Raw genomic sequence first — 20,349 nt, forward strand, 5'->3', positions numbered from 1 at the left:
CCGTTTAGGACTGAGATGAGGAGAAAGGTCTTCACCCAGAGAGTGGGGAGCCTGTGGGATTCTTTGCCACAGAAAACATTGAGACTAAAACATTGAATGTTTTCAAGAAGGAGTTAGGTACAGCTCTTAGGGCTAAAGGGATCAAAGTTTATGGGGATGGAGTGGGAGATGGTACTGAGTTAGATGATCAGCTTCAATCACATGGAATGGTGGAGCAGGCCTGAAGGGCCAACTCCCATTTTTTTTTTCTCTCATTCTATGTTTCAATAACCTGTTTAGTGAGAGTCTTGTGGCACAGGGGTAGTGTCCCTTTGTCTGGGCCAGGAGGTCTAGGTACAAGACACTACCTGCTCCAGAGGTGTCTGATAACATCTCTGGACAGGTTCATAAGGAAACAACCAGAGCTGTTGCAGGCCCAATGGACCAAATGGCCTCCTCCTGTGCCATAACAATTCTGTGATTCTGTGGATGATCTGCATCTGAACAGCGTTTCCCTGCCTCTGTCTCCTGACTGACCTTTCTGTGGATTGTCACCTCACTGTGATGGAGAGCCTCGAGTGTCCCATTGACTCTGAGAGCGATACCTCAAGAGTTTTCACCTCCTGGCAGGACCACCCAGGATGATAAGGTCAGAGGGGAGGATCCCGATAAAGTGCGATGCAAAACAAGTCCTCAACGGCCATCCATCCAGGCTGAAGGTATTTGTCTGCTATCCACAGGGGTGGGTAAAGGCTGCAGCAGGAGGAAGATCCCCAGTCAACATTTCCTTGCCACTTGAGCTGTACCTACCTTCTGTCAAGGACCGTGTCTGTGCTGTTAACAGTATTTTTGTGTGTTTGTGCCTGTGTGTGCGCACATCCACTATCCTTCCTGTGAAGCATCCATTCCTAACGTTATCCCGGACAGTTCAGATCTAATTTGAAGACTATAATCCTATTCCACATCCTCAGTTTTAGTTGATCCATTGTAAAGAAACAGTTCCCCTGTATCTTCTCTGTCAAATCCATTCATCCTCATTAAAATTTCAATTGCATTCCTTCCTTAACCTTGTACCCTGAGGATTGTGGGCAAACTGTTGATGTGATTTCACCAGCTCTTTATCTTGGAGTTCCTTCAGAAATTCAGGGCTGCACCATTAATACCTGAACTGAGCACTCCAGATGTGGTTGAACCAGAATTTGACAATTTTACAAAGAACCTCCATCCAGAAGGATTCAAAAGAACAAAGAAAATTTGCAGCCCAGGAACAGGCCCTCCAAGCCTGAGCCGATCCAAATCTACTGTCTAAACCTGTCGCCTGATTCCTAAGCATCTGTATTCCTCTCATCCTCACCTAATTGTGCATCTGTTCAGATGCATCTTAAATGAATCTACGGTGCCTGCCTCTACCCCCTACCCCCTCTGCTGGCAACGCGCTCCAGACACCCACCACCCTCTGTATAAAGTACTTGCCGCATTTATCCCCCTTAAACATTTCACCTCTCACCTTGAAAGCGTGACCTCTCGTTATTGAATCCTTCACCCTCAGAAAAGGTCTTAACTCTATCTACCCTGATATTACCCTTCGTTATTTTAAAAATTATGAGGGGCATGAATAGGATAAATAGACAAAGTCTTTTCCCTGGGGTCAGGGAGTGCAGAACTAGAGGGCATAGGTTTAGGGTGAGAGGGGAAAGGTATAAAAGCAACCTAAGGGGCAACTTTTTCACGCAGAGGGTGGTACGTCTATGGAATGAGCTGCCAGAGGATGTGGTGGAGGCTGATACAATTGCAACATTTAAGAGGTATTTGGATGGGTATATGAATAGGAAGGGTTTGGAGGGATATGGGCCAGGTGCTGGCAGGTGGAACTAGATTGAGTTGGGATATATGGTCGGCATGGACGGGTTGGACTGAAGGGTCTGTTTCCATGCTGTACATCTCTATGACTCTACTCAACCTCTATTCATACCTAGCACGTTCCATACCAGGCAATCTCCTCGTAAACCTTCTGTGCACCCTCTCCCAAGCGTCCACATCCTTTTGGTAATGTGGCGACCCGAACTGTACACAGTATTCTAAATGTGGCTGAACCAATGTCGTGTACAATTTTAACATGACCTGCCAGCTCTTATAATAGAACAAAGAACCTCTTTGAGATCAGGACTAAAATTAAATTAGTTCCTTTGCTTTGTGTTTTTCCATCTGTTCACTACATTTCTATACACTTGACTGAATAATTTCATTTTGATCATTAGTTTAAAAAACAAGCAGATGTTTTCACCTTTTATAAAACACTGAATTGTCTTTCTTGGTCAGAAGTGGATCACTTTACACTTCCCCTCAGTGTCCTGTATCTGACAATCTCGTCCACTCCATTAAACTTTGAACATTCTGCTCTCATGGTCATGTGTCACCTGATGTAGAGTCATCATTTTATTGATGGCCCTTCATTCCTTCATCTATAACATTGATAAATCTCATGAAAAGCTGTTGCCCAGTGCCTCCCCTTGGGGAAAGTAATCAGATCTTGCTAATTTTTAATTCACTCACACAATGAGGGTGCTGATGGCTGGGCCAGTATTTATTGCCCACAGCACAGCGACGAGCACTGCTGCCTCAGTGCCAGGATTACTGGTTCGATTCCAGCCTTGGGTGACTGTCTGCATAGGTTTCCTCCCACCTTACAAAAACGTGCAGGCCAGCTGAATTGGCTATGCTAACTTGTCCAGAGTTGTTTGGTGTATTAGTCAGAGGAGGGTGGGTTACTCTTCAGAGAGTCAGTGTGGACTTGTTGGGCCAAAGGGCCAAAGGGCCTGTTTCCATACTGAAGATAATCTAATCTTAACTACCCTTGTCAAGGTGGTGATGATGATTTGCTGCCTTGAATGGCTGCTGTTGTCTATGTGGTGGAGGTAGACCCACAATCCTGTTTGGGAGGGAATCCAGGATTTTGACTCAGCAACAGGGGAAGAACAGTGACATAGTTCCAAGTCAGAACGGTGAGTGGCTCAGAGGGAAACTTGTAAAGGGTGGAGTTACCATGTATTTCTGCCCTTGTCCTTCTAGATGGGAGTGGTCATGGGTATGGAATATGTTATCGGAGGAGCTTTGGTGAATTCCTACAGCATTTGGTAGATGGTAGACCTTGCAGTTGCTAAGTGTCAGTGGATGGAAGAAATGAATCAAATGGGCTGCTTTGAACCGGAGGATCTCAAGATCCTTGAGTGCTGTTGGCACACTCCCCACGATCCTGACTTTGACACCCCCTCCCCAAGCCAATTCCCCACCTCTCCCTGTGATTCCCTGTCAACAACATAATTCAGGTGGCAGCTTTAGCTTTTCATAAACTGACACTGATAATGTCCATCCTCCATATTAAATGAGTAGCACAAATCAACATGCATGCTGGGACACACCACCTCTGGACTAATGACTATAACCACATCCATAAATTATCTTGTCACTTGGAGCATCAGTTCCCATATCAACATTCAGAGCCTGGTCAAGCCTGTAAAATGAACCAGCTCAATTTGCACACTGGGAAGGTTGGAAAACAACATTTGACCTCAGTGTACATAAACTCAAAGCATGTGTGCATTTTCAATCCCAAAATTACAGAGGAGGTGGTAAGTATCAAAGTTGACATTTATGTTAGACATCAGCACAAGAATAACATTTTAGATAGGGAAATGTTGTCTTTTCTTCCCCTCCTAAGACAGGACCTACCCCATTAATCTCAGTTCAAGCTGAGAAAGATGAACAGCACAGCCTTAAGATGGCTGAGCAGTCATTGACCAAGTTACTTTGTGCCCCACTTATTGTATTGTGGGCTGTGTGCATCCCAAGCAAGATCAGCATTCATCACCCATGAAATTTCCCTTGAAGTCAGACTCCCCACCTCAGCGCACGAAAGATAAATAAAAGATGCTGATTTCATGTAAATGAACAGACAAACATTTGTAACTAATTACTGCAAATGCTCCTTGGGTCCTATATCTTTCTTTGCATCAGTTGCTCTCAGTAGTTGACAGCCCTGGATTGTTAGAGCAGTTAAAAAAGGAATTGTTACAATTGTCCCACATGGGTTAAGGTAGGCACTGTTGCATTTCCTCACGTAGAGGATAATTATTCACCAAGTAGACTAGAGACACTGATGCCAATCGAAAGCAGAATCTTCATTCCTCCAGCCTGGAACGTGGATAACAGTGAAACCATTTCCCAGCTTGGGAAAACCACCATATAGCAATCAAGTATCACTTATCCAAGAACAAAAGGTAGTGTACCTTTGAGCAAGATATTCAACTTGGTTTTGTAAGGGGGTCATAGTGGATCAGCTACAAAGTCAGAATCTAAGCATTAAAACTAATTGCTGGAAAATACTAAAGTCTGACAAATCAGTTGCACAAGAGTAATTAATATTTCAGGTCCAGTGACTGTTAACTGACTTCACTCCACAGATGTTGTTAAACCCAAGCTTTCCCAGCTGTGTTTCTTCCTGATTTCCAGCAGCCAATGTTTTTTGCCTCAATTTTCAAAGACCACGAAGCATTGACACAACTGGTGTACTCTGAACAATCATTCAAGACTCCAAATTAGTGACCAGTCTGTTGCTGTAAACTTGTTCCAGTGAGCACAGGCAGACCGTGAGCACTGCATACAAGCCAAAAAAAAACAAAACCAGTACTTAATTCCACAACTGCTTTCCAATTGAGAGTTGCTCACTTAATCCAAAAGCCTCTCCACAGACCAGAATAAAAACACTGAGCAAATTACTGGGATAATCATTGAAACAAGGTTGAGAAAAGGATTTCAGTGATCAGATGTTAAATATCAAAACCCCAAGAACCAAATGAAACTAAGATATTACACAAAGCAGTCAGTTCCATGGTGAACACTATTTTAATTTTGTGCAAAGAACAACCAAAGTCATCCACTAGAATGAAGTCACCATGTCCAACAAATGGGGTCCTTGAATCCCACTCAGCTCAGGGTGAGCCTGTCAAACAGGTACTCTCCCAGGCCAGTCTCAGGGGCTCCCAGTCTCTTCAGGTTGGTGATGTGATCTCCCAGCTTCTTGATCATCTTCACTTGCTCATCCAAGTAGTGCCTCTCCAGGAAGTCACACAGCTGGAAGAGGAGACAAAGATTAGCCTCAAGGAACAAACCATGCACCTGAAAAAGTGATGTCCCAATACAGATGTGGGAAATCTCCACCACATTGTGGAGGGGCAGAGGTGCACTCTGGGATGTCTGTTGAAAAGCTTATGATTTCAGCCTGCAGGAGGCAGGTAGATTAGAATTGCAATCTCTCTCCCCCCCACCACCACCACCAAACCAAAAAGAGTAAAAAAAAAGATCATTTCCTGCCAGATTTTTATAGAAAAAAAAATGGAAAACTCACATGAGGGTCAGTGTGGCCAGAGGAGAGTTTGTGCAGATCCAGCAGACTCTGGTTCACATCCTTCTCCATCTGCAGAGCTCTCTGCATTGCCTCCAGACCATTACTCCACTCATCCTGCTCTGGCTTCTGGAGGGAGGGAAATCAGGAGAGAGAAAAAAAAAAAGTTCATCTCAGACAGGTGGATCACAGGCTACATCAGATCAGTCCATTATTCCAAAGAGTTACATTTTACTGACTCCTTGAGATGTCACTGTTCCCAGAGCTTAAAATTTAGCAGCATACCATACTGTGAAGGCTCATTTTAAAAAGGTATAATCCAAATGTAATTCCTTGCTTTACTGTTCTATCCCTTTTGATCAGCCCATTAGAAACATCTTGGAGATGCTGCTACCTTCCACCCCTATGGATTCTCTCACATTCTTACCACTGAAGAGGGGCCTTGGAATTGATAGCTGAGGTTATATAGTTTATCATTCTTACAAGAGAATGATTCTCTCCATCCAATATTCTGGATCATCCCAATAACCTATTGCTGTTTCACAAGTGCAAAATAGTCTCCAATTCAGTGCATTGCTCACCAATACAATCTCCAATTCATATAGCATTTATTCAATCTTGTGGCTCAACAGATTTGACTGATACCAGTCAATTGGAGTTCACACAAAACACTAAAATCTCCAAAGATTACAGAAGCCGACCTGGACATCCTGCAGGAGGACTCTGCCTCCACGTTTATTCTGGAATTCCATCAGTTTCTCAGCGTGTTCCCGTTCCTCATGGGACTGCTCCTTGAAGAACTCAGCAAAGTGACGCAGGGCAACATCATCCCGGTCAAAGTAAGAGGACTGCAAGTGGAGATAAAGTGGGAAGAAAGCATTACTTTCATCCTTGGCACAATCAGAAAGTGACCATCCACCATTTTAATTCCCTTCCAATTAATTGAAAAGTGAGTGACAAAAGCAGAAGAATGTCATCTGTCGATTGTGATCAGAATAGCAGACATTTTGACCTCCCAGAAATGAGGATCTGAAAAAAACCCACCAACTGCAACCCCTGGCCTGTATCTTAGGGAGGCAGTGTGCTAGTGTGGCAGAGTACCGAGAAGGTCCTTATTGGAGACAACCATTAGACATCCGTGCACTGCAGGTTAGAAACATTCCTGCTCAGTACTGGATGCTAGAGATCATTGACCAGACACAGGACATGAACATGACTAACAGGCAGAGATCTCAGTCAGCTACCCGATTACAAACCTCACCCACCTGAATAACCACACTGTCCTGCTATCTACTCTGCACAGAATCTGGACTGTGCTTTTTTGTTTAAGATCATTCACATTAAGTGAAAAAAGTGCCATTTAACCACCTTTCCTTACAATAAGTAAACTCACTTCATCTTCGACAAAAGACAACAGCTTCACTATTTGGACAGTTTTTAAATTCAATACATTTGGTTTAGAGAAAGTTTTTTGAAAAAGAGATTAGTTATGCAGTCAGATGTACAGCACGTAAACAAACACTTCGCTCCAACTCATTACACCATCCAGATATCCCAACCCAATCTAGTCCCACCTGCCCATATGCCTCCAAACCCTTCCTATTCATACACCTATCCAGATGGCTGTTAAATGTTGCCATTGTACTAGCCTCCACCACTTCCTCTGGCAACTCATTCCATACACCTACTACCCAGAATGGAAAAGTTGCCCCTTGGGTCTCCTCTTTCCCTTCTCACCCTAAACCTATGCCCTCTAGTTCTGGACTTCCATACCACAGTGAAGTGGCTTTGTCGATCCTATCCATGCCCCACATGATTCTATCAACTTGAGATCACCCCTCAGCCTCCAACACTCCAGGGAAAAACTGCCCCAGCCTGTTCAGCCTCTCCCAATAGCTCAAATCCTCCATCCCAGCAACATCTTTGTAAATCTTTTCTGAACCCTTTCAAATATTTTCCAACATCTTTCCAATAGGAGGGAGACAAGCATTAGACCATAAGACCATAAGACATAGGAGTGGAAGTAAGGCCATTCGGCCCATCGAGTCCACTCCGCCATTCAATCATGGCTGATGCGCATTTCAGCTCCACTTGCCAGCGTTCTCCCCGTAGCCCTTAATTCCTCTAGACAACAAGAACCTATCAATCTCGGCCTTGAAGACATTTAGCGTCCCGGCTTCCACTGCACTCCGTGGCAATGAATTCCACAGGCCCACCACTCTCTGGCTGAAGAAATGTCTCCGCATTTCCGTTCTGAAATGACCCCCTCTAATTCTAAGGCTGTGTCCACGGGTCCTAGTCTCCTCGCCTAACAGAAACAATTTTCTAGCATCCACCTTTTCAAAGCCATGTATTATTTTGTACGTCTCTATTAGATCTCCCCTTAATCTTCTAAACTCCAACGAATACAATCCCAGTATCCTCAGCCGTTCCTCATATGCTAGACCTGTCATTCCAGGGATCATCCGTGTGAATCTCCGCTGGACACGTTCCAGTGCCAGTATGTCCTTCCTGAGGTGTGGGGACCAAAACTGGACACAGTACTCCAAATGGGGCCTAACCAGAGCTTTATAAAGTCTTAGTAGTACATCTCTGCTTTTATATTCCAACCCTCTTGAGATAAGAGACAACATTGCATTCGCTTTCTTAATCACAGACTCAACCTGCATGTTTACCTTTAGAGAATCCTCGACTAGCACTCCCAGATCCCTTTGTGCTTTGGCTTTATTAAGTTTCTCACCATTTAGAAAGTAGTCCATTCCTATATTCTTTTTGCCAAAGTGCAAGACCTCGCACTTGCTCACGTTAAATTCCATCAGCCATTTCCTGGACCACTCTCCCAACCTGTCTAGATCCTTCTGTAGCCTCCCCACTTCCTCAGTACTACCTGCCTGTCTACCTAACTTTGTATCATCGGCAAACTTCGCTAGAATGCCCCCGGTTCCCTCATCCAAATCATTAATATATAATGCGAACAGCTGTGGCCCCAGCACCAAACCCTGCGGGACACCGCTCGTCACCGGCTGCCATTCTGAAAAAGAACCTTTTATCCCAACTCTCTGCCTTCTGTCAGACAGCCAATCCTCAATCCATCCCAGCAGCTCACCTCGAACACCATGGGCCCTCACCTTGCTCAGCAGTCTCCCGTGTGGCACCTTATCAAAGGCCTTTTGAAAGTCCAGATAGACCACATCCACTGGGTTCCCCTGGTCTAACCTACTTGTTACCTCTTCAAAAAATTCCAACAGGTTTGTCAGGCATGACCTCCCTTTACTAAATCCATGTTGACTTGTTCTAATCAGACTCTGCTCTTCCAAGAATTTAGAAACCTCATCCTTAATGATGGATTCTAGAATTTTACCAACAACCGAGGTTAAGCTGATTGGCCTATAATTTTCCATCTTTTGCCTTGATCCTTTCTTGAACAAGGGGGTTATTACAGCCATCTTCCAATCGTCCAGGACCTTTCCTGACTCCAGTGACTCTTGAAAGATCTCAACCAATGCCTCTGCTATTTCCTCAGCAACCTCTCTCAGAACTCTAGGGTGTATCCCATCGGGGCCAGGAGATTTATCAATTTTAAGACTTTTTAACTTTTCTAGCACTATCTCTTTCGTAATGGCAACCATACTCAACCCAGCCCCGTGACTCCCTTTAATTGTTGGGATATTACTCATGTCTTCCACTGTGAAAACTGACGCAAAGTACTTGTTAAGTTCTCCTGCTATTTCCTTATCTCCCATCACTAGGCTCCCTGCATCAGTTTGAAGTGGCCCAATGTCTACTTTTGCCTGTTGTTTGTTTCTTATGTACTGAAAGAAACTTTTACTATTATTTCTAATATTACTGGCTAGCCTACCTTCATATTTGATCCTCTCATTTCTTATTACACTCTTTGTTATCCTCTGTTTGCTTTTGTATCCTTCCCAATCTTCTGATTTCCCACTGTTCTTAGCCACTTTATAGGATCTCTCTTTTTCTTTAATACATTTCCTGACTTCCTTTGTCAGCCAAGGTTGTCTAATCCCTCCCCGGTTAATCTTTCTTTTCTTGGGAATGAACCTCTGTACAGTGTCCTCAATTATACCTACAAACTCCTGCCATTTTTGCTCTAGTGTCTTCCCGGTTAGCCTCTGCTTCCAGTCTATTTTAGTCAGTTCCTCTCTCATGCCCTCATAATTACCTTTATTCAACTGTAACACCATTACATCAGATTTCGCCTTCTCCCTTTCAAACTCCAGACTGAACTCTACCATATTATGGTCGCTCCTTCCTAAGGGTTCCCTTACTTTAAGATCTTTTATAGAGTCTGGTTCATTGCAAAGCACTAGGTCCAGAATAGCCTGCTCTCTTGTGGGCTCCATGACTAGCTGTTCCAAAAAGCCATCCTGTAAGCATTCCATGAATTCCCTTTCTTTAGATCCACTAGCAACATTATTTACCCAGTCCACCTGCATATTGAAGTCACCCATGATCAATGTAACCTTGCCTTTCTGACATGCCTTCTCTATTTCCCGGTACATGTTGCTTCCAGTTGAACACAAGATTCAAACAGTGGCCAAACCAATGTCCTGAACAGACTATAACTAAAGAGAATTAAGACAACACCAGCCTCTGCAGTCAGGAGGGTAATTGCCAGTGGTTACACTGTGCAGAGTTACAATAAAACTAGGGACCCTCACTCAAAAGGCCAGTTATAATTTAAGAGAATTCAAAAATTACAACAGGGCTTCAGGGTTAAGTGCATCCAGGGGAAAAAAAAACAACAATTTCAATATATTGAATTTGCTCAAGCAGATGACCAAGGAAATTCCTAGATGCTCCAGACAGTTATATCACAGTCACAACTTTAAAATAGAACCTTCAAGACCACAAGCCTCACCATAGAGAGATAAACATAGGAGGAATATAACTCCAGATTGATCTGCTTGTTAACAGCATCCTCACAGTCCTTGTGGTAGTTCTGACACACTTGGGAGGCCATCTTCACTATCACCTCAATAACTAGAGACCCATACCTCACTCCTGCAGGCATTTGAATTTATCCTCCAGGGAAAGGGATCACCAATGATGATTGATAATTCCTGACAGCCAATCAGGAATCACCCATGAACATAGGCCCCCAATGAGAGAGAGGGGGTGGGTGTGTGAACCAGAGCTGATCAGAGGTGTAGATTAGAGTCAGGTCTGGATGATTTTCTGTGATTGGAACTGCAGGAGGTCACTCAGCAGAATCTCAATCAGGTCACGGTGAGTTTGTATCCTTTTGAAAGAAATAGATTTGGATGATGAAAGGTTTTCAAGTATTCTTTTAAAATAAAGTTTGTTGTGACCAACTGCAAGAGGGGCTCAAGGAAGAAGGGGAGTCAGTTTCTCAGCCTGTTGTGTTGGAAATGGGAGAGAAAGATGTGCAGTTTTCAATGGCGGGGAGTTCAGAGTCGGGGGTTGGGGGGGGGGACAGTGTAGTGACACGGGATAAGCTATTTAGGACTGAGATGAGGAGAAATGTCTTCACCCAGAGAGTGGGGAGCCTGTGGAATTCTCAGCCACAGAAAACATTGAGACTAAAAGATTGAATGTTTCCAAGAAGGAGTTAGGTACAGCTCTTAGGGCAAAAGGGATCAAAATGTTGGATGGAGAATGGGAAGATGGTACTGAGTTAGATGATAAGCCATAATCATATGGAATGGTGGAAGGGTGAACAGCTGACTCCCATTCCTTTTTTCTCTAATTTTATGTTTCAATAACCTGGGTAGTAAGGGTCTTGTAGCACTGGGGTAGTGTGCCTCTGTCTGGGCCAGGAGGTTTGAGTGCCAGACCCTACCTGCTCCAGAGGTGTCTGATAACATGTCTGGACAGGTTCATGAGAAAACAACTGGGCTGAATGGCCTCCTCCTGTGCCATAACAATTCTGTGATTCTGTGGATGATCTACATCTGAACAGTGTTTCCCTGCCTCTGTCTCCTGACTGACCTTTCTGTGGATTGTCACCTCGCTGTGATGGAGGGCCTCGAGTGTCCCATTGATACTGAGAGCGATACCTCGAGAGGTTTCCACCACCTGGCAGGGCCAACCAGGATGGTAAGGTCAGAGGGGAGGATCCCGGTAAAGTGCAATGGAAATCAAATCCTCAACGGCCATCCATCCAGGCAGAAGATATTTGTCTGCTAACCACGGGGGTGTGTAAAGGCTACAGCAGGAGGGAGATCACAAATCGACATTTCCTTGCCACGTGAGCTGGCTCTACCTTCTGTGAAGCACCGTGTCAGTGTTGTGAGCTGTAATTTTGTGTGCTTGTGCATGTGTGTGTGCATTCACTATCCTTCGTGTGAAGAAGCCATTCCGAACATTATCCTGGACAGTTTAGTTCTAATGTGAAGATTCTAATCCCATTCCACATCCTCAGTTCTATTTGACCCATTGTGAAGAAACAGTTCCCCTCTGTCTACTCTGTCAAATCCATTTATCACCATAAACATTTCAATTACACACATCCCTTAACTTTCTACCCTGAGGATTGTGGGCAAACTGTTGATGACATTTAACATCTCTGAGTTCATTCAGAAATTCAGGGCTGCAACAGGGGAAGAACAACAATATATTTTCCGAGTCAAAATGGTGAGTGGTACAGAGGCAAACATGCAAGGGTGGGGTTGCTATATATCTTTGCCCTCTTTCTTGTAGATGGGAGTGGTCATGGGTTTTGAACATGTTGGCAAATTCCTACAGCATTTGGTAGATGGTACACCTTGCAGAACTGAGCACTCCAGATGTGGTTGAACCAGAATTTGACACTTTTACAAAGAACCTCCATCCATAGGGATTTGAACCTCTTTCAGATCAGGACTAATATTAAATTAGTTCCTTTGCTTTGTGTTTTTACGTCAGTTCACTACATTTCTGTCCAATTGTCTGAATAATTTCATTTTGATCATTAGTTTTGTTAACAAACAGAAGATGTCACCTTTTATAAAACACTGTGAATTGTCTCTCTTGGTCAGAAGTGGATCACTTTACACTTCCCCTCAGTGTCCTGTATCTGACAGTCTCGTCCATTCCATTAAACTTTGAAACATTCTGCTCTCATGGTCATGTGTCACCTGATGTAGAGTCATCATTGTATTGATGGCCCTTCATTGATAACATTTAAGAATCTCATGAAACGTTACGGCTCCCAGTGCCTCTCCTTGGGGAAAGTAATCAGATCTTGCTAGTTTTAATTCTCTCCCTGGCTGAGGGTGCTGTTGGCTAGGCCAGCATTTATTACCCATCCTTAATTACCCTTGTCAAGGTGGTGGTGATTTATCTTCTTGAATTGCTGCTGTTGTCCATTTGGTAGAGGTAGACCCACAGTCGTGTTAGGTCGGGAATCCAGGATTTTGACTCAGCAACAGGGGAAGCACAACAATATATTTTCCGAGTCAAAATGGTGAGTGGCTCAGAGACAAACATGCAAGGGTGGGGTTGCTATATATCCTTGCTGTCTTCCTTCTCGATGGGGGTGGTCATGGGTTTTGAAGATGTTGGCAAATTCCTACAGCATTTGGTAGATGGTACACCTTGCAGTTGTTAAGTGTCAGTAGGTGGAAGGAACGAATGTTGGTGGCTATTGTGCCAATGAAATGGGTTGCTTTGAAGTAGAGGGTGTCAAGATCGTGGAGTGTTGTTTGTACACTCCCCATTATAAAGACTGACAGCCCCTCTCCCAAGCCAATTCCCCATCAATGATCATGAAATTCCCTGTCAATGAAATCATTAAGGTGGTTGTGTTGGCTTTTCAATCCCACTAGTATTGACGGTAAAGCACCAAAGCTTACATTTGTAGCAGACATTTATAGAATACCAATGTAAATGGGAAATACTGTCTCCCCAGTCCCCAAAGACACACACCTGCCCCATTTATCTCCGTTCAATCTGAGAAAAATGAACAGTGTAGCCTTATGATTATTGAGCAGTCATAACCAAGTTATTTAGTGATCCCCTTATTCTATCATGGGCTGTGAATATGATACACCCGATCAGTACTCGTCACCTGTTAGACTTCCCTAGAAATATGTCAATGCCACAGTGATCTACATGTGACTCCACCCTCCATGCAGAGTATAGTCGAAGGAGAGCTGATTTCATGTAAATTAAAGGAACAAAAATTAGAACAAAAGCCTGCCAACGCTACTCAGGTCCTATAGCTTTCGTTGCTCCAGCTACCTTCAGTATTTGACACCCCTGGATTGCAAGAGCAGTAAAGAGGGAATTGCTATATTTGTCCCACCTGGGTTAGGGTAGGCAGTGTTGCATTTCCTCACGTAGAGGATAGTTATTAGCCAGTTAGACGAGAGACACTGATGCTAATCAAAAGCAGAATCTTCATTCTCCAGCATGGAACGTAGAAATCAGCTTGGGAAACCACCATATAGCAATCACGTATTGCTTATCCAAGAACAGTCAAAAGGTAGTGTACCTCCACGCAAGATATTCAACCTTGATATTCTTGTAAAAAGGAGTAATTTTAGATGATTAGCAAAATCAGAATCTAAACATCAAACCAAATTGCTGGAAAACAGTTCAAAAAATAGTATCTATTTAAAGAACTAATTAATATTTCAGGTCTAGCAACTGTTATCAACTGATTTCATGCCACAGATACTGCCAAACCCAAACTTTCCCAGCAGGTCTTCCTAATTTGCAGTAGCTAGTTTTTTTGCTTCAGTTTTAAAAGTTGAAAGAAGTACTCAGTATACCAGTTGTGTCAAACATTTAGATTTCAAACTTTTGACTAGAGGCAGTTGCTGTAAACTGGTTCCAGTGAGCACAGGCAGATAGTGAGTATTCCTTACAAACTAAAAAGCTTAAGCTGTTGTGGAATTTCCAATGATGAGAATTGCTCACTTAGTCCAAAAATCCCTCTACACAGAAATAAAACAGAACAAATTATTGGGACAATCATTGAAACAAGGTTGAGAAAAAAGGATTTAATAATCAGATGTTAAACATCAAAACCCCAAGAACCCAATGAAACGAAGTAGTTACACACAGTACTCAGTTCCATGGTGAACACTATTTTAATTTTGTGCAAAGCACAACCAAAGTCATCCACTAGAATGAAGTCACCATGTCCAACAAATGGAGTCCTTGAATCCCACTCAGCTCAGGGTGAGCCTGTCAAACAGGTACTCTCCCAGGCCAGTCTCAGGGGCTCCCAGTCTCTTCAGGTTGGTGATGTGATCTCCCAGCTTCTTGATCATCTTCACTTGCTCATCCAAGTAGTGTCTCTCCAGGAAGTCACACAGCTGGAAGAGGAGACAAAGATTAGCCTCAAGGAACAAACCATGCACCTGAATGTGACATCCCATTACAGACATAACCATCACCACCACATTGTGGGGAGGGAGGGGGACAATCAGGGATGCCTTCTGGATTTCAGCCTGCAGGAGGCAGGTAGATTAGAATTGGAATTGTCCCCCCAGGGAGTAAACAGATTTCCTTCCAAACTTTTGAAGAGAAAAAAAATGAGAAACTCACATGAGGGTCAGTGTGGCCAGAGGAGAGTTTGTGCAGATCCAGCAGACTCTGGTTCACATCCTTCTCCATCTGCAGAGCTCTCTGCGTTGCCTCCAGACCATTGCCCCACTCATCCTGCTCTGGCTTCTGGAGGAAGGGAAGTCAGGAGAGAAAATAAACAGCTCATTTCAGACAGATGGATCACAGGCTACATCTGATCAGTTCAGTATTCCACCAAACATTGCAAGAGTTGGATTTCAGGCCAATTGTTTTACTGACCCCTTTAGTTGTCACTGTTCCTTGAGCTGAAGGCATTTTCGAAGATCTTACTGTAAAACTGTTTGAAGATACTACAATCCAAATGTATCTAAAAATATGCACCAATGGTGGTAATTCCTTGCTGTACTGTTCTATCCCTTTTGATCCTTTTGACCAGCCCATTAGAAACATCTTGGAGATGCAGCTACCTTCCATCCCTATGGATTCTCCCATTCTTACCTCAGATTACTAGGGGTGTTGGAGTTGACATCTGGAGGTTATATAGTTGATCATTCTTACATGGGAATGTTGCTCTCCATCCAGTATTCTGGATCATCCCAATTGCCTATTGCTGTTTCACAAGTGATAACTAGTTTTTTTAAAAATTCAATGCATGGTTTTGGTGAACAATTTATTCAATCCTGGAGACAATAAACAGGTTGTGTGATTCAAGTCAATTTGAGTTCACACAAAATAAACCTTCAAAAGTTGACAGAAGCCGACCTTGACATCCTGCAGGAGGACTCTGCCTCCACGTTTATTCTGGAATGCCATCAGTTTCTCAGCGTGTTCCCGTTCCTCATGGGACTGCTCCTTGAAGAACTCAGCAAAGTGACGCAGGGCAACATCATCCCGGTCAAAGTAAGAGGACTGCAAGTGGAGATAAAGTGGGAAGTAAATCTCAATCCCATCCACGGTTCAATCAGAAAGTGACCCATCCCACCATTTCAATTCACTTCCAATTAATTGAAGTTAGTGACAAAAGCAAAGTCATCTCCTGTGACTTTTGGCCCAAATAACAGACATTTGGATCTCCCTGACCTGAAGATCAAAAACCCAACTGCAACCCCTAGCCTGTATCTTAAGGAGGCAGTGTGCTAGTGTGGCACAGGACTGTGAAGGTCCCAGTTGAGGACAGCCATTAGACATCCCTGCACTGCAGTTTAGAAACATTCATGCTTAATGCTGGAAGCTGGTGAGGTCATTCACCAACTGAAACTCAGGACATGAACATATTGATTAACATGTGAAGTCTCAGTCAGCTATCTCATGACCAAGCTCACCCATCTGACTAAGTATCCACTCTGCACAGAATTTTGACTGTGCTATTTTGTAAATCAAGCATTCACATTTCAATGTGCGAAAGTGTGCCATTTAACCACCTGTCCTCATTTAAAGTTATGAAACTTACTTCAACAGAAATAGCTTTATTAGGACAACTTTTAAAATTAATACATTTGGTTTAGAGAAAGTTTTTCAAAAAAAAAAGGAGTCATAACCAACTAAAGAGAATTAAGACATCACCTGCCTCTGCAGTCAGGAGGGTAATTGCCAGTGGTTACACCTGCCGCCAGGACATTAACCGCCTCAACCTGTCGACCCCCCTCCCCCATTCCAACCTCTCACCCTCAACGTGCAGCCCTCCAATCCCTCTGCTCTTATCCCAACCTCACCATTAAGCCAGCGGATAAAGGGGGCGCAGTGGTAGTCTGGCACACTGACCTCTACACCGCTGAAGCCAAACGCCAACTCAAGGACACCTCTTCCTACTGCTCCCTCGACCATGACCCCACCCCCCCCATCACCAAACCATCATCTGTCAGACCATACAGAACCTCATCACCTCAGGAGATCTCCCACCCACAGCTTCCAACCTCATAGTCCAGGAACCCCGCACTGCCCAGTTCTACCTCCTTCCCAAGATCCACAAGCCTGACCACCCTGGCCAACCCATTGTCTCAGCATGCTCCTGCCCCACTGAACTCATCTCTACCTACCTCGACACTGTCCTATCCCCCCAGTCCAGGAACTCCCACATACATTCGAGACACCACCCACGCCCTCCACCTCCTCCAAGACTTCCGTTTCCCCGGCCCCCAATGCCTCATCTTCACCATGGATATCCAATCCTTCTACACCTCCATCCGCCATGACCAGGGCCTCCAAGCCCTCTGTTGTTTCCTCTCCAGACGTCCCCAACAGTACCCTTCCACCAACACTCATTCGTTTGGCCAAACTGGTCCTCACCCTTAATTTCTCCTTTGAAGCCTCCCACTTCCTCCAGACCAAAGGCGTAGCCATGGGCACACGGATGGGCCCCAGCTATGCCCATCTCTTTGTTGGGCATGTAGAACAGTTGATCTTCCATAATTACACCGGCACCACTCCCCACCTCTTCCTCCGCTACATTGACGACTGCATAGGCACCACCTCGTGCTCCCGCAAGGAGGTTGAGCAATTCATCAACTTCACCAACACATTCCACCCTGACCTTAAATTCACCTGGACTATCTCTGACACCTCGCTCCCCTTCCTGGACCTCTCCATCTCCATTAGTGACGACCGACTTGACACTGACATTTTTTACAAACCCACCGACTCCCATAGCTACCTGGATTACACCTCTTCCCACCCTATCTCTTGCAAAAATGCCATCCCGTATTCCCAATTTCTCTGCCTCCACCGTACCTGCTCCCAACAGGACCAGTTCCACCATAGAATACACCAGATGGCCTCCTTCTTTAGAGACTGCAATTTCCCTTCCCACGTGGTTAAAGATGCCCTCCAACGCATCTCGTCCACATCCCCCACCTCCGCCCTCAGATCCCACCCCTCCAACCGTAACAAGGACAGAACGCCCCTGGTGCTCACCTTCCACCCTACAAACCTTCGCATAAACCAAATCATCCGCCGAAATTTCCGCCACCTCCAAAAAGACCCCACCACCTGGGATATATTTCCCTCCCCACCCCTTTCCACCTTCCGTAAAGACCACTCCCTCCGTGACTACCTGGTCAGGTCCACACCCCCCTTCGACCCACCCTTCCATTCTGGCACTTTCCCCTGCCACCGCAGGAACTGTAAAACCTGTGCCCACACCTCCTCCCTCACCTCTATCCAAGGCCCTAAAGGAGCCTTCCACATCCATCAAAATTTTACCTGCACATCCACTAATATCATTTATTGTATCCGTTGCTCCCGATGTGGTCTCCTCTACATTGGGGAGACTGGGCACCTCCTAGCAGAGTGCTTTAGGGAACATCTCCGGGACACCCGCACCAATCAACCAAACTGCCCCGTGGCCCAACATTTCAACTCCCCCTCCCACTCTGCCGAGGACATGGAGGTCCTGGTCCTCCTTCACCGACGCTCCCTCACCACCAGACGCCTGGAGGAAGAACGCCTCATCTTCCGCCTCGGAACACTTCAACCCCAGGGCATCAATGTGGACTTCAACAGCTTCCTCATTTCCCCTTCCCCCACCTCATCCTAGTTTCAAACTTCCAGCTCAGCACTTGTCCGGACTTGTCCGACCTGCCTATCTCCTTTTCCACCTATCCACTCCACCCTCTCCTCCTTGACCTAATACCTTCATCCCCTCCCCCACTCACCCATTGTACTCTATGCTACTCTCTCCCCACCCTCCTCTAGCTTATCTTTCCACGCTTCAGGCTCACTGCCTTTATTCCTGATGAAGGGCTTTTGCCCGAAACGTCGATTTCACTGCTTGTTGGATGCTACCTGAACTGCTGTGCTCTTCCAGCACCACTAATCCAGTATTTGGTTTTCAGCATCTGCAGTCATGGTTTTTACTGTGGTTACACCGTGCAGAGTTACAATAAACTGGGGACCCTCACCCAAAGGAGGGTTATAGTTTAAGGGCCATCCTAAACAGGGTTTCAGGGACAACAGTCTCAACATACAATTTGCTCAGACATATGATCATGGAAATTCCAAGATACTCCATATAGTTACATCACAGTCTTAACTTTAAAACAGAACCTTCAAGCCCACAAGCCTCACCATGGAGAGGTAAACATAGGAGGAATAGAGCTCCAGGTTGATCTGCTTGTTAACAGCATCCTCACAGTCCTTGTGGTAGTTCTGACACACTTGGGAAGCCATCTTCACTATTCCTACTCACTATCACCCAGACAACTCCAGACCTGAACCTCACTCCCATAAGCTCTTGTATTTATCCTCCAGGGAGAGGTAGCACCAATGATGATTGACAATTCCTGACAGCCAATCAGGAATCCCCCATGAACATAGACCCCCAATGAGAGAGTGGGGATGTGTTAACCAGAGCTGATCAGAGGTGTAGATTAGAATCAGGTCTGGATGATTATTCTGTGATTGGAACAGCAGGAGGTCACTCAGCAGAATCTCAATCAGGTCACTGTGAGATTGTGTCCTTTTGAAAGAAATAGGTTTGAATTAGGAGAGGTTTTCAAGTTTTCTTTTAAAATAAAGTTTGTTGCGACCAACTGAAAGAGAGGCTCAATGAAAAAGGGGAGTCAGTTCCTCAGCCTTTTGTGTTGGGAATTTGAAATTGGTGCTAGGACAAGGCAATTGTTACAAGAGTAGATGGGGCAGAGACTGGAACACTGTTTCAATGGTGGGGAGTCCAGAATCCGGGGGGGGGGCACAGTCTCGTGACACGGGGTAAACTTTTTAGGACTAAGATGAGGAGAAAGGTCTTCACTCTGAGAGTGGGGAGGCTGTGGGATTCTTTGCCACAGAAAACATTGAGACTAAAACATTGAATGTTTTCAAGATGGAGTTAGGTACAGCTCTAAGGGCTAAAGGGATCAAAGTTTATGGGGATGGAGTGGGAGATGGTACTGAGTTAGATGATCAGCTTCAATCACATGGAATGGTGGAGCAGGCCTGAAGGGCTGAATGGCCGACTCCCATTTCTTTTTCTCTCTCATTCTATGTTTCAATAACCTGTTTAGTAAGAGTCTTGTGACACAGGGGTAGTGTCCCTTTGTCTGGGCCAGGAGGTCTATGCACAAGGCCCTACCTGCTCCATAGGGGTCTGATAACATCTCTGGACAGGTTCATAAGGAAACAACCAGAGCTGTTGCAGGCCCAATGGACCAAATGGCCTCCTCCTGTGCCATAACAATTCTGTGATTCTGTGGATGATCTGCATCTGAACAGCGTTTCCCTGCCTCTGTCTCCTGACTGACCTTTCTGTGGATTGTCACCTCGCTGTGATGGAGAGCCTCAAGTGTCCTGTTGAGTCTGAGAGCGATACCTCAAGAGTTTCCACCTCCTGGAAGGACCACCCAGGATGGTAAGGTCAGAGGGGAGGATCCCGATAAAGTGCGATGCAAAACAAGTCCTCAACGGCCATCCATCCAGGCTGAAGGTATTTGTCTGCTATCCGCAGGGGTGGGTAAAGGCTGCAGCAGGAGGGAGATCCC

The 20,349-nt window shown here is 44.9% G+C and overlaps 1 protein-coding gene across 1 annotated transcript; it reads right to left on the bottom strand.

The window, feature by feature from the left end:
- Positions 1 to 4,962: 4,962 nt before the first annotated feature.
- Positions 4,963 to 19,042, bottom strand: LOC140488988 (ferritin heavy chain A-like). Its single transcript, XM_072588217.1, has 6 exons — positions 18,941 to 19,042; positions 15,641 to 15,787; positions 14,900 to 15,025; positions 6,082 to 6,228; positions 5,384 to 5,509; positions 4,963 to 5,109 (listed from the first exon to the last, which is right to left on the bottom strand). Exons 1-6 carry the CDS (start codon positions 19,040 to 19,042, stop codon positions 4,963 to 4,965), a joined length of 795 nt encoding a protein of 264 aa, XP_072444318.1.
- Between the last annotated feature and the right edge of the window lie 1,307 nt (positions 19,043 to 20,349).

Source organism: Chiloscyllium punctatum, chromosome 18 (genome assembly GCF_047496795.1).
Source record: "Chiloscyllium punctatum isolate Juve2018m chromosome 18, sChiPun1.3, whole genome shotgun sequence".
NCBI classification, from domain to species: Eukaryota; Metazoa; Chordata; class Chondrichthyes; order Orectolobiformes; family Hemiscylliidae; genus Chiloscyllium; species Chiloscyllium punctatum.

What these genes read in the sequence shown, in the direction of transcription:
- LOC140488988 (XM_072588217.1), bottom strand. Translation starts at nt 19,042, where the DNA reads ATGGCTTCCCAAGTGTGTCAGAACTACCACAAGGACTGTGAGGATGCT. An exon ending in TCCTCCTGCAGGATGTCCAG is followed by an intron (nt 5,510 to 6,081) that starts GTCGGCTTCTGT and finishes CCCTCCCTCCAG; the next exon opens with AAGCCAGAGCAGGATGAGTG. An exon ending in CTGGCCACACTGACCCTCAT is followed by an intron (nt 5,110 to 5,383) that starts GTGAGTTTTCCA and finishes CTCCTCTTCCAG; the next exon opens with CTGTGTGACTTCCTGGAGAG.